The sequence below is a fragment of the Myotis lucifugus genome, unplaced genomic scaffold (assembly GCF_000147115.1).
Source record: "Myotis lucifugus unplaced genomic scaffold, Myoluc2.0 scaffold_20, whole genome shotgun sequence".
Taxonomy (NCBI): domain Eukaryota; kingdom Metazoa; phylum Chordata; class Mammalia; order Chiroptera; family Vespertilionidae; genus Myotis; species Myotis lucifugus.
In genome coordinates this window covers 10,416,230-10,434,054 of record NW_005871068.1, presented here as the reverse complement: position 1 = coordinate 10,434,054, position 17,825 = coordinate 10,416,230, and the positions used below count along the sequence as shown (strand labels likewise).

At 36.6% G+C, this 17,825-nt stretch overlaps 1 protein-coding gene across 1 annotated transcript in view; it reads left to right on the top strand.

Annotated features, from left to right (window-relative positions):
* The window catches only part of DMD (dystrophin), a 2,279,750-nt gene that overhangs the window by 330,914 nt on the left and 1,931,011 nt on the right, over window positions 1-17,825 (top strand). Inside the window, exon 2 of the mRNA XM_023751347.1 lies at window positions 1,817-1,878. Coding sequence (XP_023607115.1) covers window positions 1,817-1,878 — 62 coding nt within the window. The remainder of the gene's footprint in view (window positions 1-1,816; window positions 1,879-17,825) is intronic.

Below are 17,825 nucleotides of genomic sequence, written 5' to 3'. Positions count from 1 at the left end.
CCTTCCTTATCGTTTTTCCTATTCCCTTTGGAGTTCCCGCTCTTTCTGGATGAAGGGCTTCCTTCTCTTTATTTTGTAAATATAGACCTTTTGCTGTTCCCAGCGCCCTCATTTTATGGAAATATACCTTCTGCTGCTCTGCAGCCCTGTGCTTCTTCCATGGTCCTCTTAATTTCTAAAATTTCCTAAAACCTGTCTTTTTCACTCCCAAAGGTTCCTGTTTCAATATCATCTATTTTATTTATTCATACTTGTGCTATATTGTATGGATAATGCTGATATTTTACCACATATGTAGCAGCTTGTGGGAGTAACACTAATGATTAAGATGAAAGCATTTTGTGATGCTGAATACAATTTTCTCATCTATGAAAAGTTTAGGTTCATTTCTCCACTGTTATCTCTTAGATTGCTTAAGAGTATCTACTTATGGGTTAATAATGTGCTTTAAAGATAAGCAGATATTCTTAGTGCATGGATGTATTTGTCGTGGGAACGCAATTCTTTATATAATCTATTTTTAGAAGAAGTAATGGAGATTTACTACTGAAAAATAATATGAGAGCAAAAAAGGTTACTTTGTCAGGACATTTCAATAAGGTTTCTTTTGACCTAAGTAAATAAAATGTGAAATCTCTCAATTTTAAATATTTCTCACATGTACTCATTTATTGAACACTGTCTAATATGATTACATTTACAGTAATTCAAAGATAGGCTTTGGCTTCAAAAAAGCATTTTAATAAATCAAGATCATTTATTTTTCTGTCCATTTGACTCAATACTAATTTCTAGCTTAGGAAAAAAATAATTTTTAGAAGTATGAGTTCTGTGAAGTTGATTCTTAATAATTTTCCCTTCTGCCCGACTGGCGTGGCTCAGTGGTTGAGCTTTGACCTATGAACCAGGATCACATACCTGGGTTGCGGGTTCGATCCCCAGTAGGGTGCGTGCAGGAGGCAGCCAATCAATGATTCTCTTTCATCATTAATGCTTATATCTCTCTCTCCCTCTCCCTTCCTTTCTGCAATCAATAAAAATATATTTTAAAAATAATAATTTCCCTCCCCCCTAATATCTTGGTATAAGAAGTCCTTGGGGATTTTCCTCTTAAGTATTTATATGTAATGCATGAAGAGTATCATTTGCATTTTAAGTTGAAATTTCCTGACTTTTAGATGAAAAGAGGTACTAAAATTATTGGAGTTGTGAGGTCCCCCTTCTTTAAAGCATTCACATAATTACTGATCAAATATTTGCTAAGCTATTAATTTGTCCAGACAACTTGTTAAGTTCAGGGATGCAAAAATGACTAAATCATGCTGTTGATGATCAGGAAACCTCTCCTATAATGGGAGGAGGCTGTGCTAGGAGCCCATGTTAGACTATGCAGGTATTGCAAAGGAGGGAAAAATCATTTCTACATGGGCTGGGTGTGAGGGTTAAGAGGAAAAGCTCAGGAATACTTTTTCAGAAGAAATTACAGGTAATAGGCTCTTTTAATTATACTAGAGTATCTACTCATTATAGGAGAATAAATAATAATTCATTTATTTAGATGAGACTATTTTTCTGTAATGCATTTATATAATATTTGAATGAATGTGCAATTACCATATCAATCATTTTTCAAATTTCATTTTAGTTTTCATATCCAATACTAACATCACTCATGTTTAATTTATTTCATTTATTAATTAATTTAATAATATATAAATAATACTAATATGTAATAATTAAGTTATTTAATTATAAAACATAAATGATATTCAGAATTGCTTCTGAACTCTTAATTTTTTAAAATTTTCCATTGTAGATGAAAGAGAAGATGTTCAAAAGAAAACATTCACAAAATGGATAAATGTACAATTTTCTAAGGTAAGGATATTTTGTTACTTCTCTTTTTAAGATGTAATATAAGTTGCTGTATATTCAAAATGACCTACATACCCGTGTGTAATTTAAATGTCCATATTGTTTTTCCATAGTGTCATTTTATTTTAGCTGTTCAAATCTGGGCATATAATGTTGACTTTTAATTAAGGAAGGTACAGCAGAATATATGGTAAAGAGAAATTATTTAATTTGACAAAGTATATCTTTGGTTGTTCTTGATAATGTGAGTTCTTTAATGATATCAGTTATCAGAGGATTATAACATCCATCTTCCATCAAGCAGCTAGTATATGTCACAGATTAGAAGATATGAGGGATTTTCATTATTCTGAAATTATCATTTTTTTGTCTTTCTTGGTCTTTACCAAGTCCAAGAAAAACTGATATAACTTGACTCTATTTGGCCCTACCACTTAGAGCATATTTCAAATAATTTAAGATGACAAGTTTATACTCTTTTTCTGAAGGCATCAATCAATTCAACTCTTAATAATATGTATTTATTTTACAATTAGGACTCAACTCATGATCAATAGCATGAGTCTAGATCAGTGGTTCTCAACCTTCCTCATGTTGTGGAGACCCCCAATTTCATTGTTACAAATTGGACATAATTAAAGCATAGTGATTAATCAAAAAACAATATGTAATTATATATGTGTTTTCCGATGGTCTTAGGCGACCCCTGTGAAAGGGTCGTTCAACCCCCAAAGGGGTCGCGACCCACAGGTTGAGAACCACTGGTCTAGATAATTGTATATGAACACAGAGTAAAATATGCTTACCTTGAAAACTAGCATTAAGAGTGCAACATAAGGAGGTTTGTGTGGATTTCAAAGTTATAAAGACTTGGATTTAAATTTAATAATTCTGGGAGAACCCAGATGGTGGCATAGGTAAATGCCAGTACTCACTGCCTCCCTCAACCACATCAAAATTACAACTAAAATACAGAACACTCATCATGCAGAACCACCTGAAATCGGGCTGAGTGGAAATCCTACTAATCATCTGAGAGATGCAAATCAAAACAACAGTGAGGTACCATCTCACACCTGTCAGAATAGCTATCACCAACAAATCAACACACGACAAGTGCTAGAGAGGATGTGGAGAAAAAGGAACCCTCTTGCACTGCTGGTGGGAATGCAGATTGGTGCAGCCACTGTGGAGAACAGTATGGTGTTTCCTCAAAAAATTAAAAATGGAACTTCCCTTTGACCCAGTAATCCCACTTCTAGGAATATAACCCAAGAAAACAGAAACACCAATCAGAAAGGATATATGCACCCCCATGTTCATAGCAGCACAATTTACCATAGCTAAGATTTGGAAACAACCTAAGTGCCCATCAGCAGATGAGTGGATTAGAAAACTGTGTTACAGCTACACAACGGAATACTATGCTGCTGTAAAAAAGAAGGAATTCTTACCATTGCAACAGCATGGATGGAACTGGAGAACATTATGCTAAGCAAAATAAACCAGTCAGAGAAAGATAAATATCACATGATCTCACTCATTTGTGGAATATAAAGAACATCATAAACTGATGAACAAAAATAGATACAGAGACAAAGAAGCATCGAACAGACTGTCAAACTACAGCGGGAAGGCAGGGAAGAGTTGTGGGGGGTAAGAGATCAACTGAAGGACTTGTATGCATGCATATAAGCATAACCAATGGACACAGACACTGGTGGTAGGGTGGGATCATGTGCTTGGGGGTAAGGGAGGCAGGGGGGGAGGTCAATGGGAGGAAAAAGTAGACATATATACTACTATTTGTAATACTTTAAACAATAAAAAAACTAAAGAAGAAAAGAAAAATGTACATTGAGACTGGTCGGAGGGAGAGATGCACAGAATGAGCTGGTCCAACACCCACATGTGGTGTTTTTTTTTAATGGGGAGGGATAGCTCCAAGGCCTCCCCTGAGAAGCAGGGGTCCCAGCCCCACACCAGACTCCAGGCCAGAATTCCAGAGCTGGGAAGAGAAGTCCCCATAATCTCAGGCTGTAAAATCCAGGAGGGATTATGGCTGAGTGACACCATGTAGGCTACTGGAGTCCCAAGTGTTCCTCTTAAAGAGCCCTTGCATGAACGTACATGGTCCCACTTCCTCTGAGCTCCAGCACCAGATGGTAGATTTGGGGGAATCCAGGAACATATGGGGAGGAACTGGACTGTCTGGCATCAGAGTAGCAACTTGGGGGTGGCTTTCTCCCAGAAGGGGTGCTCACAGGGGTCATGGTTCTAGTGCTGGGTCCTCCCCCATCACAAAGCTGACTGGCAGCCATATCTGAGTTTCCATCAGCATGACCCACACTCTGTGCTCTGCCCTGGTGAATCCCTGAGACCCCGCCCCATTCAATTTGCAGCCACACCCAAACTGCTTATAGCTACTTTTCCATATGAATGGCCTGTCCTGGCTCAGGCTTCAGACTTTGCTAAAATCTCTTAAACAAGAAGCAGCTTGCCCTAGCCCAGTGGTCAGCAAACTGCGGCTCGCGAGCCACATGTGGCTCTTTGGCCCCTTGAGTGTGACTATTCCACAAAATACTGACTTCTGCGCATGGGCCACGAAGTTTCAATCACACTGTACATGCACACCCGCACGTGGTATTTTGTGGAAGAGCCACACTCAAGGGGCCAAAGAGCAGCATGTGGCTCACGAGCTGTAGTTTGCCGACCACTGCCCTAGCCGGTTTGGCTCAGTGGAGAGTCAGCCTGCGGACTCAAGGGTCCCAGGTTCGATTCTGGTCAAGGACATGTACCTTGGTTGCGGGCATATCCCCAGTGGGGAGTGTGCAGAAGGCGGCTGATCGATGTTTCTCTCTCATCTATGTTTCTAACTCTCTATCCCTCTCCCTTCCTCTCTGTAAAAAATCAATAAAATATATATAAAAAAAGAAGCAGATGGCATTAGCATGACTGAAACCTATCAATGAAAGGCCCAAGACATGGCACTAGCACCAACATGCCTTGCTTCACAGCTGGGCCTTGCCTGGGCACTTCCTAATCCAATATAAGTAGAAGCCATCTGCAGATCTTTCTATAGCTCCTGCTACATGGCCCCAGACAGTGGCTGACTTTGCACCTCCTGGGAGCCCCTAGAGCAGTGATGGCGAACCTTTTGAGCTTGGCGTGTCAGCATTTTGAAAAATCCTAACTTTGGTGCCCTGTCACATATAGAAATTTTTTTATATTTGCAACCATAGTAAAATAGACATATTTTTGATATTTATTTTATATATTTAAATGCCATTTAACAAAGAAAAATCAACCAAAAAAATGAGTTCGCGTGTCACCTCTGACACGTGTGTCATAGGTTCGCCATCACTGCCCTAGAGCCAGTTCACCCAGTGGACAGCTTCAGACCATACTAGATTAAAACTCTACATATCCACAAGTGACACACTCAAGGGACAGATTCAGTGAGCACCAAAGCCCCACTGAAACAAGTCCTGCTCCATAGGGCAGCTCTTCCATTGTAGATGTAGCTGGTCCTCACAGCCAATTCACCTGGAGGTCATTTTCTCCCAATGACACCAATAGCAATCAAGGCTCAACTACAACAAGACTGTGCACACAGACCACACAGAGGCACACGTAGAGTGCCCAGCTCAGATGACTGGAGAGGCTGAGCTTCTGGGCTCTACAGAACACCTACTATACAAGGGCACTCTACTAGTTCCAGGAGACATAGCAGCTCTACCTAATACATAGAAACAAACATAGGGAAGCAGCCAAAATGGGGAGACAAAGAAACATGTCACAAATGAAAGAAAGGGAACCGAATCACTGGATACAAAGTCCAAAACAGTGGTTATAAGGTTACTCAAGGATCTTAATGAGAATTTCCAGGGACTTAATGAGAGCTTCAAGAGTCACATGCTTAGTGAGACTTTCAAGGATCTTAGTGAGAATGTCAAAGACATGTAAAAGGGCCAGTCAGAAGTTAAGCATACACTAACTGAAATAAAGAATAATTTACAGGAACTCAACAGTAGAGTAGACTCTGAGAATCAAATTAACAATTTGGAATATAAGGAAGCAAAAAACACCCAATCAGAAGAGCAAAAAGAAAAAAAATAATCCAAAAATATGAAGATATTATATGGAGCCTCTGGGACAGCTTCAAGCTTACCAACATTCGCATTATGGAGATGCAAGAAGAAGAAATCAATCAATTTATTGAAAACCTATTTGAAGAAATAATGACAGAAAACTGCCCCTACCTGGTGAAAGAAATGGACTTATAAGAAATAATGACAGAAAACTTCCCCTACCTGGTGAAAGAAATGGACTTATAAGTCCAGGAAGCCCAGAGAGTCCAAAACAAGAGAAACCCAAAGAGGCCCACACCAAGACACACCATAATTAAAATGCCAAGAGTGAAAGACCAAGAGAGAATCTTTAAAGCAGCAAGACAAAACCAGTTAGTTACCTACAAGGGAGAGCCCATACGACTGTCAGCTGATTTCTCAACAGAAACTATGCAGGCCAGAAGGGAGTGGCAAGAAATATCCAAAGTGATGTCTACAGAACACCTACTATACAAGGGCACTCTACTAATTCCAGGAGACATAGCAGCTCTAGTGTTTCACAGACAAGAAAAAGCTAAAGAAGTTCATCACCATCAAACCAATATTACATGAAATCCTGAAGGGTATTCTTTGAGAAGAGGGAGAGGAAGAAGACAAGGAAGAAAAGAAAAGATCAATAATATGAGCAATAAAATGGCAATAAATACATATCTATCAACAATTAAATCTAAAAATCAAAATGAACAAGACATCTAATGAATAAATTAGAATGAGAGGCATGGAAACATGGAACAGACTGACGAATCTCAAAGGGAAGGAGTGAGGGGGGTGTGGGAAGAGATTAACCAAAGACCTTATATGCATATATGCATTACCTATGAACACAGACAATAGGGTAGTGAAGGCCTGGGGCGGGGCGGGAACGGGGTAGAGGAAGACATTGGGGGAAAAAATAAAGATTAAAAATAAATAACTAAAAATAAATCTAATTATTCTGGATTTGGGCAAACCAAATGCTTTGAGTCAGTTCACCAAATGCTTTGAGTCAGTTCCCTCATCTTTCCATCATGTATGTGTGTATACATGCATATTGTGTAATGGGAATAGAAAGGTAATAAAAATATGCAAGGCTCTATGCAAGGCTTTAAGTGGTTATTTTGTATGTTGTGAGGATTAAGAGTTATGACGCTACCGATTTTCTGTTCGGGTCTGAGTTCATTGTCTCGCGAAATTGAAGAAAGAGTTCACAGACAGAGATGAGCAAAAGCAGTATTATTACAGCAAATCTCCCTGCTGCAGGGAGGAGACCCAAGCGGGTTGCTGCAGAAGTTTCTTTGTCTCGGGGTTATATGTGCCCTGCAAACTTTCCATTGATTGATCTGAAAACTTTGGCCCTAGCAACATCCATACATCTTAAACTTCAGGATTTCCATTCATTTTCCCTGCCCTGTGTGTCCAGCCCGTGACCAGGGCCCTTTGTTCTTGTGATTTTACAAGTGAAGGGGTGTGGGACGAACTAGTTTCTGCTCAGGCCTGCAGGATTCAGCTGCATTTCCCTTTTACATTTCTCTTCCTGTAGTCCTGTCCCTAACTGCCTAGCCACTTCTAAGTCCTCAACTGTATGTAAAAACTCCTAGCACAATGCCTGTACTCTTAATATATATGAATTCCTCATGAGTCTGTCTCATTTTGTAAAAGCCTTGGTAATAGATCCAAAACAAGCCACTAGAACAGCGGTTCTCAACCTGTGGGTCGCAACCCCTTTGGCAGTCGAATGACCCTTTCACAGGGGTCGCCTAAGACCATCCTGCATATCAGATATTTACATTACGATTCATCACAGTAGCAACATTACAGTTATGAAGTAGCAATGAAAATAATTTTATGGTTGGGTCACAACATGAGGAACTGTATTTAAAGGGCCAGAAGGTTGAGAACCACTGCACTAGAAGCTATGATCTAAATAGTGCTTTCTTTACTGTCACAAAATATTTTAGAGTATTATCCATTCTTTGTGGTATTTGATAGCAGAGTTTTGCAGATACCCTTCAGTATATTGGCAAGAAATTAAGTTATTGAATTTGAACTAATCAAATTCCACTTGTATTTACTTTCTGAATTAATAATTACAAATTGATATTACAGAGCTTTAAACAATAAACATAACAAAGAACATGTTTTTAAAATCTCAAGGTTTTTTTAACTAAGTGGGATACAAATAGTTAAAAAGAATAAATTATAATAACACAAATGAAGAAGAATAAATGAAAAATAAGCTCAGAATTATTTCAGATAGAATTTCATAATTCTTAGAATATTTACCAGATGGATGTATATGGTTTGATTTCTGTATCTACTGTCTTCATTAAAATTGTCTTATATGTGGAATTTTTAAACAGGCAATAGATATAGGCTTTCAAACAAATTGGCATTATAGAGATTTTTGAAATAATAAATACAACAACATATTCTGAATCTTTGCCTGGCCACATTGCTCAGTGGTTGGGTGTAGACCTATGAACCAGGAGGGCACAGTTCAATTCCTGTTCAGGGCATAAGCCCTGGTTGCCACCTCAATCCCCAGTGTGGGGCATGCAGGAGGCAGCTGATCAATGATTCTCTCTCATCATTGATGTTTCTATCTCTCTCTCCCTTTCCCTTCCTCTCTGAAATCAATACAAATATATTTACAAGTACTCTGAATCTTTGAATTAAACCAATGAGTTATTTTAATAAGGTATGTAACCATGACAAAGACAAACACAAAGTGAATTCTCATTCCAGAAATCTAAATAGAACATCCCTCTCTTTACATTGACATTTTCAAGTATCATTTACTATACCTCATGTGCTAATATACAAACCTTTGATATCTTATCCTCTATGAACACATTGTTGGCATTGCCTTAGAACAATTTTTCCCAACCCTCATGAGGGCCCATATTTTAAAAGCTGTGGAATAATCACATGGCTGAGTGCACTGACTGTTCTGTTTGCAAGTATCCTTCCTCAAATTCAGCTCCCACTTATTTCATTTATTTTATAAGTGTTCTCCCTAAACCAATTAAAATTAGATCAGGAGAGTCACCATTCTTTCAAATATGTAGTTTCATATTTTGGCATATCCTAGGTACCAGGAATATAAATAAATGTTTATAAAAACAGAGGAAAAATATTTAGACACAAAAAATTCATGTGTGTGTGTTCATTTTTCATTTAGAGAACTTGAAAAAATATATTTTCCATGTTATCTGATTTTGTCTTGGCAAGAGTTTAGGTACATGACTAAATTATATTTATACATTTATGAAGATAATGAGAATTAAGATAAAGCTAATTGATTCAGTTTAAGCCATTCGGTGATAACAAGAGCTAGACATAACTGTGAGACATGTCATTTGACAGATGCTTGTTGCATCACTTCATGGCATTCAGAAGAATTCTAGGAGACACAGAATTAGGTTAAATTCTGTTTTCTGAGCTCTTGGAACCTACACATTTGGAAGATGTTGGATAATTGCTAAATGGAGTAGCACTGAGTGGGCTGTGGGTGGTCAATACTCTAGGGCTAGAATGAATCCTTCCAGATTCATCCATTATGAAGAAAGTTCTACAGACTGAGAAACTCTAAAGCAGTGATTTTCAACCTATCTAATCTCATAAACTAATTACTAAAATTCTGAGGCACACCAAAAAGCATATATTTTTGCCAATTGGACAAAATACATAGGTATAATTTTGATTCATTCATACCAGATGGCTATTGTTATGTTGGCTGTTGTCATTTTTTTATTTGACAATCTAAGGGAACAGAGGGCAGTGCCCTGACTACATAGTCAGGTATTGCATGTTTTAAAAATTCTTGCTGCACACAGGTTGAAAATCGCTGCTCTAAAGAAAAGAGCATCAAAGAGCAAGAAAATGGGAACAAATTGAAGGCAGGAGTGTGTTTTCTTTGTAACCTCAATGATGATTACTAGTGCTCTAAATAAATATAATAGTGCATTCTAGTCATTAATACAGATAATTGAATATATGCTAAGTTTAAGAAAAAAAGAAAAGTTCTGAATGGAAAAGGATATGTTGGAAACTCTAAAAAGAGGAAAAACAATGAAAAATTATCATCTGTCTGTGTGGTAACGAGACAAAGACAAATACACAGCAATAAAAATAAATCTGATGAGTTAAAATGTTTATCAAGGAGGCATACACACATATATACATAGTATTTTTAAAGTATAGAGAGACAGCAAAGTAGTTCCTTGTTATTTTGTTAAGCTACATAAAGGATACTTTAAGGGGAAATGTGATTAAATATAGCCTTATCATTTTGTGTCATTTGAAGCCAAATGTACCTGTATAGTAAATCCAACTGATTTTTCACACTGCCTGTAGCATTTTAAAATAGGCCCTATATCTTTTGCAAAATAACTCTTCTATTAACCTTCAATTCTAAAAATTTCTACTAGAATGTGAATAAATCATATCTATTCTCTAAAGATAATCAAGCATTATTTATCTCCACATAAACACAAAGCCATTGCTAGGAAAGATTAATTCAAGGTAAATATTCTATTCATATAATTTGTAGGTATTTTATAATTCTACAAAACTGTACCACAGATATAATTCACATAATAAGGATCTTGTTCATTCACACAGGCTCATTCACATAAGCTTTTGAAATCATGACCAAAAATAATTTTGTCATAAAATTTGCTTGATGTTTGTGTTAGAGAAAAAGCAATCTGTGGGGACAAGTATTTACTTTACTACCAGATCAACTGAAAGATTTAAAACATTTCCCAATGACTTATATAATGGTTATGAGCGTATACCAGATTTAGTAATTATCTTTATTTCCATCCTCTCTCTACACTTTTTTGTGATTCTTCCAAAAGTAATATACTTTTTATTTGATGTAAATGAATAGAAATGTATTCTTGGTTCTGTCTATGAACTTCACAAAAGCCCATGATATGATAATAAATTTATGTCCTCATGACATATATGGCCATACATAGAAAGCCAGGACTAACTCAGGATAAAAAAAAATATGAGACAATTAACTGATATAACATACCTTTCCCAAGAATTCATTGTAATTTACCTTCTAGCCAGCATGATGAGCTTGAAATAAAGAAAATTAACACTAAACTTGTGAATCAGTAAATCAGTCTTCTTTACAGAGCTCTGTACCATGGAGCCTTAGGGAAAATCATTATATCCACACTTGAATTCATCTTGGAAAGAAAGTTAAACATAAATTCAAATTATTTGAGTGTTGTTTTTCTTATATGTCCATGCCTACTTTGCAAGAAAGAATATTAAAAGAGTTTTATAAATAGTAAAGCATAAACATAAAATATTGCCATTTTAATGTTGTATAATATATTTTCTGAATTGAAGGAATTATATGTTTATGAAATTTTCCTTTGATGCCTGCTCATTTATTTTTTGAACTTGGTTTTAGCTACCTTCTTTGGATGCTACAGGGAGAATAGATCATTTATTTGTTATGTTATCGTGCTATACACATTATGCCAAACTATGCCCTCAGTATGCACACACAAACCCAGAAATACACACATTGTAAGTATGTTATGTGTAAAGTTAATTAAATGGTTACATTGTATAAAAGGAAGACACTGGAACATAGGGGCAAAACATTGTTTCAGTGAAAGAGAAAGTGGCAACAATATGTATATCCCTTTTCTCTGTGTCAGTTCTAAAGTTATACATAACTAACATATATTATATATAGGGGTGGACAAAAGTAGGTTTACAGCAATACAAATAAATAATACCATATTTGATAAATAAATAATAATGCAAGAATAAACTCTGTTTCTTATGCTTACAACTGTAAACATACTTTTGCTTGCTCCTATATTACTCTTATAGAAGGGGTCTGATTTAACAGAACTAATTGAGCAGTCTACTGTACCATGGAAGGTTCACCAGAGACATAAACAGACCACTCGGTGTCTCTGGCTTCCTGTTTCTCATATCTGCTTGGTATCAGGAAGAATTAGATGCCTAGAGAGGATGAAGGGCAGTGAACCACGTCTCATATAAGGCTTTGGTAACACTTGAATCAATCATTTTGTGTGATTGTTGTAGAGAGATGAATATTGCTACAGGAAACTAAAGAAATTCTCATTTCAGAAATAGTGAAGATTAGGAACTTTTTTCATGGATATCCTCATATTGAGAGTTACATTTTTTATGATAAGTTGCTCCAATGACCTCATGAAATAAGTATTTGAGATGAGCTAAATGAGAGCTTAGGTGGCTTGCTCAAGGTAAATGGAAGAGATGAAGCTGAAACCCAGCAAACTGAACTCTAAAACCTGTGTTACTGTTGTGACAATTCCACCTACCAAATGATACATTTTTCTTCGGACACTTGTCACAAAACATAAGTTTTATAAGAAGTGGAGAGGAGGGTTTGAAGACATTAAAAACTTAAAAATAGAAGGTATTTAATGCTTACAATACCAATAGAGACTTTAATCTACCTTTGAATGGTTAGTAACCTCAAAACTCAACCATTGTTAATATTTTTAATTGATTCTTTTTGAATGATTCCCCAAACATGAAATGTTAATACTTCTACATGCTGCTAAGTTTTGGTGAGTGGAGTACTCTAGTTTTCAATATAATCATGTAAATTATGACTTTTTTATTTATTAATATTTTAATTAATCATGAACAAATTATTGTGTATGAGGGATTTTTATTGGATTTATTGGGGGGGACATTGGTTAATAAAATTATATAGGTTTCAGGTGTACAATTCTATAATACATCATCTGTGTATTGTATTGTGTGTTCATCACCATTTATCCCCCCCTTTACTCTCCTCTACCTCCCCCAAACCCCTTTCACCCTGGTAATCCCTATACTGTTGTCTGTGTCTATGAGTTTGTTTGTTTTTGCTTAATCCCTTCACCTTTTTTCATGGAGAACAGATTGAAAACTGTCAGAGGGGAGGGTGTAAAAGAAAGATTTTAAATATTTATTTAAAATAATTTAATGATGCTTCTCTGTCTCTGGACTGTCAAACTCCAGAGGGAAGGTAGGGGAGGGTGGGGGTAAGGAGGAAAGATCAACCAAAGGACTTGTATGCATGCATATAAGCCTAATTAATGGACACAGACAACAGGGGGGTGAAGGCATGAGTTGGGGAGGTCGGGGGGGTTATGGTGGGATAAGGACACAGATGTAATACCTTAATCAATAAAGAAATTTAAAATAAATAAAATAATTTAATGAGAAATGCAAAGTATTGCTTTATTGGCATGTGGACTCTTTAACATCTACACTAAATGTTAAGATGACTTCTAGCATGACGTGTCTGTGTTTGCAAGTGAGATAATTATGCTAATGGTTTAATCCACTGAGAACCATTTCCTTGAATGTTTTCCTGAATCTAATCTTTGCAAAGTACCCAAGAAACAAAGGATATCGTTTAGTTAGTGAAAGGAAAATTGGATTGTGATAGGACTCACAGTTCTCAATGGAAGACAAGTAATTTGTTGTTTATATTGCACTCTTCCTTAAAATATGTTTTTCTTGATGAACTCACTGTTACTGAGCTCTTAATAATTCTAGGTAGTTTTGCAAGGTACACACGTTTTGCTTTTTAAGCCACTACTCTCTGAAATATGAGAATATTGGAATTGTTGATTGCTATACCTTCATAATATGGAATAGGCACAGTGGCAAGCATATTTAGCTGGCAAATGTAAATGTTTACCAATTAGCATGATTGTTGTTAGCAAAAAATAATTCTCTGTAGCTGATAGGCAAATGAATTAGTTATCTGATTTATTCTGTCTTAGAGTGCTACCTATCTTTCTAGCAAAACGTATGAAAGTCTTTGACTTTATTTTCATTATGGGAAGAATAGTTGGTATTTTGGTACAATGAGATATACGGTTATTAAAATAATCTTTCAACATTTAACAATTATCTATTGAGTGACAACTATGTGGCAGGCATAATATTGTACACTGATAAAGGCATAATACAGCATGGTTTTTCCTCTTTAGGAGATTATCATCTAAAGGAGGAAACAACTATATAAAAAATAATTAAAATAAAGCATGACCTGTAATAGAAGTGCTGTGGGAACATAGAAAAAAGAATGACTAATTGCTTTGGAGAGGGGGACTTCTTTTGAAAAAGGGACCATTTAATCTGAGGTTGTCCAGGCAAAGACAATTTAAAGAGAGATGAAAGCAGTAGGAATTGCATGTAGAAACTTGGAAAGATTGAAGAAATTTGGTCTTTCTGGTGGGGAGAGCCAAGGAGATCTGTGTGAGATTTGAGATTGTGAGAGGAAGCATTATGCTATTCCTGAATAATTATATTGTTGGGGTGGGTTAGGCCAAAAATGAAATATTGGTTTAATAATGTTAAAATTCAACTTCTGGCTGAAAAACGGGGAGTTTTAAAACAATAGGCAATGATAGAGTAATTAGTCTACCCTATAACCACTAATCCTTTATGCAAAATTGAGTCAGAAGCCTACATTTTGCACTTAAGGAATAGACATATACATGTAAGTGAAAATGAGCCTGGCTGGTATAGCTCAATGGTTGAGCATTGACCTATGAATCAGGAGGTCACTGTTCGATTCCCAGTCAGGGCACATGCCTGGGCTGATTGCCAGTAGGGGACATACAGGAGATAGCTGATCAATGATTCTCATCATTGATCTTTCTCTTTCTCCTTCTCCCTTCCTCTCTGAAATCAATAAAAATATATTTAAAAAATAAAATAAATATAGTGAAAATACAAATGGCTTACATTTTTTGTAGAGTTGTTTGATATCTGATATACTCGTCACCATGCTGCATCAGGCTCAACTGTTGTTCAAATAGAATGCTGGGACCCACAGCCAGAATTTCTTAATTCATAGGTCTAGGGCAGTGGTCGGCAAACTCATTAGTCAACAGAGCCAAATATCAACAGTACAACGATTGAAATTTCTTTTGAGAGCCAAATTTTTTAAACTTAAACTATATAGGTAGGTACATTGTTATTAACTTAATTAGGGTACTCCTAAGGCTTAGGGAGAGCCACACTCAAGGGGCCAAAGAGCCGCATGTGGCTCGCAAGCCACAGTTTGCCGACCACGGGCTAGGGAGAGCCCAGGAACTTACATTTGTAACAAGTTCCAAGTTGGAACATGCTTCTATTATTATAATTACCTGCCACTTTTATGTCAGGCAGTGAATATTATGACTATTCTGTATGTGCCTTAAGTCCCTATTCTTCATAAACAGTCATCCTATATAATAAAAGCATAATATGCAAATCAACCGAATAGCGGAACAACCAGTAGCTATGACACACACTAACCACCTGGGGGCAGACACTCAATGCAGGAGCTGCCCCCTGGTGGTCAGTGAGCTCCCACAGGGGGAGCACCATACCTCCGAGGCAGCGCTAAGGAGCAGCAAGCCCGGCTTCTGGCTGAGTAGCTCTGGGCTCACGGCTGGCGAGCGCAGCAGTGGTGGTGGTAAGGAGCGAGGGGTCCTGGACTGTGAGAGCCCTGGACTGCGAGAGGGGGGAATCGGGCCTAAGCCAGCAGGCAGTCATTCACCAAGAGGTCCTGGACTGTGAGAGGGTGTAGGCCAGGCTGAGGGAGGGACCACCCCCCCCCTCCAGTGCATGAATTTCATGCACCGGACCTCTAGTTTATATATAAGGAAACATGCTTTGACAGCCATACATGTAGTCTGCATTCACTAACATTATTTATTGAGCACCTGTTACATGTCAGGTGTTCTAGGTTTTTGAACATGACCATAAAGGGACATGCTGATGCTGCTGGTCCAGGTACCACACTTTGGGAACCACTGCCATAGAATGTCAGTGATTTAATCAGGTCTGTCATAAGGAAGGTTTGAAGTAAACTCATCTAGGAATTTTATGAACCTTCAGTGGGGAATGATCTTTCCCATTTTCTAGCTTAGAATCACTATACTTGATTAAAGTTGGGTTCTATCTTGAGGAGTCTATACTCAATATAGAATTGGGCTGGTGTTAAAAGATTTAAAACCTACCAATCAGATATCTATTTTATATATATATATATATATATATATATATATATATATATATATATATATATATATATATATATATATCTGGTATCCCAAAAAATGTATACACACTAACAACTGATAGTTCAATTGATGTTTCTTTCTTTTCAGGTTTAACCCATTGGACTTAATACTTATTCAGTTGTGTATGCACTTTTTGGGACACCCTATACATATACACACATACATATATATCTTATAATGGTCTTTTTTTAAGTAAGTTTATTTATTGATTGATGAGAGAAAGAGAAAGAGAGAGAGAGAGAGAGAGAGAGAGAGAGAGAGAGAGAGAACAGAAGGAGGGAGGGAGGAAGAGACAGAGATCAATTTGTTGCTCCACTTATTTATGTATTTATTGGTTGCTTCTTATATGTGCCCTGACCTGAGATAGAACTCAAAACCTTCGAGTATTAGGACAACACTATAACCAACCAGGCCACCCAGCCAGGGCATAATAATATTCTTAAGTTACAAGCCTTAAAAATATATATCTGATTGGAACAGATATCTAAAATTTACCTAAATTTTTCAGTGGGTATACACTGTCTTTCAATTTATCTTTTGTTCATTATTTTGCTTCTGCAGACAAATATCATTTTATTCGCATTCTGAGGGTCTCCCTCTGTGTTCTACTTAATGGGCTATGTTTTTTACCTTACCAAGGTTCCTTTGGCCTTCTAGAATTCTCTATCATTTATGATCATGATAGCTAGAACACAAAGAGTTAAGATTACATCTGACAGTAATCTGTTGATATAAGTTCAGCAGTAGAAACCTCACTTGTACTGCAGCCATAGGCAGATTTTTAAAAAGTTCTTAACCACAAAAGGTGGAATTAGGTTTTAAAAATCCTTTGCTTAATCTTATCCCAATTTAAGACTTAATTTCACTATCTCAATTCTATGTGCAGAGAAGAGAAACAATAAAAGTAGACAAATGGTGATCAATAAATAAGCAATCACTTTCAGTCATATGCAGAATTGTGACCCACTCATGGATGGAGGCAAAAAGACCCCTTAATTAGAAATATGAGTGAAGTCACCCCTTGGTTTAATTTAAGCTGTTACTTAATAAAAACAAATGAAAATTATTGATGAGTTTGCTAACTATTTTCTTATTTGATTTAGATCACCTGGCCCCCAGAAAAATCACTCTTTTCAAAATACATGATCTGTGGATGTACTTTTTATAGGAAGTAGTCCTACTATTAAAATTACCTGCAACTGCAACTATTATGTTAGTCAGAGAATAAATATTTTGAACATTATGTGTATACATTAAGTTTTTAATCTTTATAAATAATAATTTATGTTTAAGGAAATGTGCTTTGATAAAAATACACCTGAAGTCAACATTCACTAACTTATTACTTATTGTGTACCTATTACTTGTAAGCTGCTCCAAGTTTTTGAACATGGCAGTGAAGAGGAAGCATAGCTTTAATCATAGGGCCCTGTGAAACAGATGAGCTAAACTAAGAAAGGAAACATTGAGCAAATGCCAAAACTTATGGCATTCTCTGTATTTATTTGTTAACGTTTGTTTACTCTCTCTATAACTAGAATATAGAATTTCAGATAGTGATGGGTGGTAAGATGAAAGATGAAAACGGGAAGAATAGAATGGGTTGCTATTTTAAATAGTGGATCCCGAGAAGACCTCTCTGAAGAGACAGATATAAGAAACCTGTGGAAAGGAAGAGAATGGATCATGCAAGTGTCTGGAGAAGAAAGTTCTAGGCAGGGGGAAGACATGTACAAAG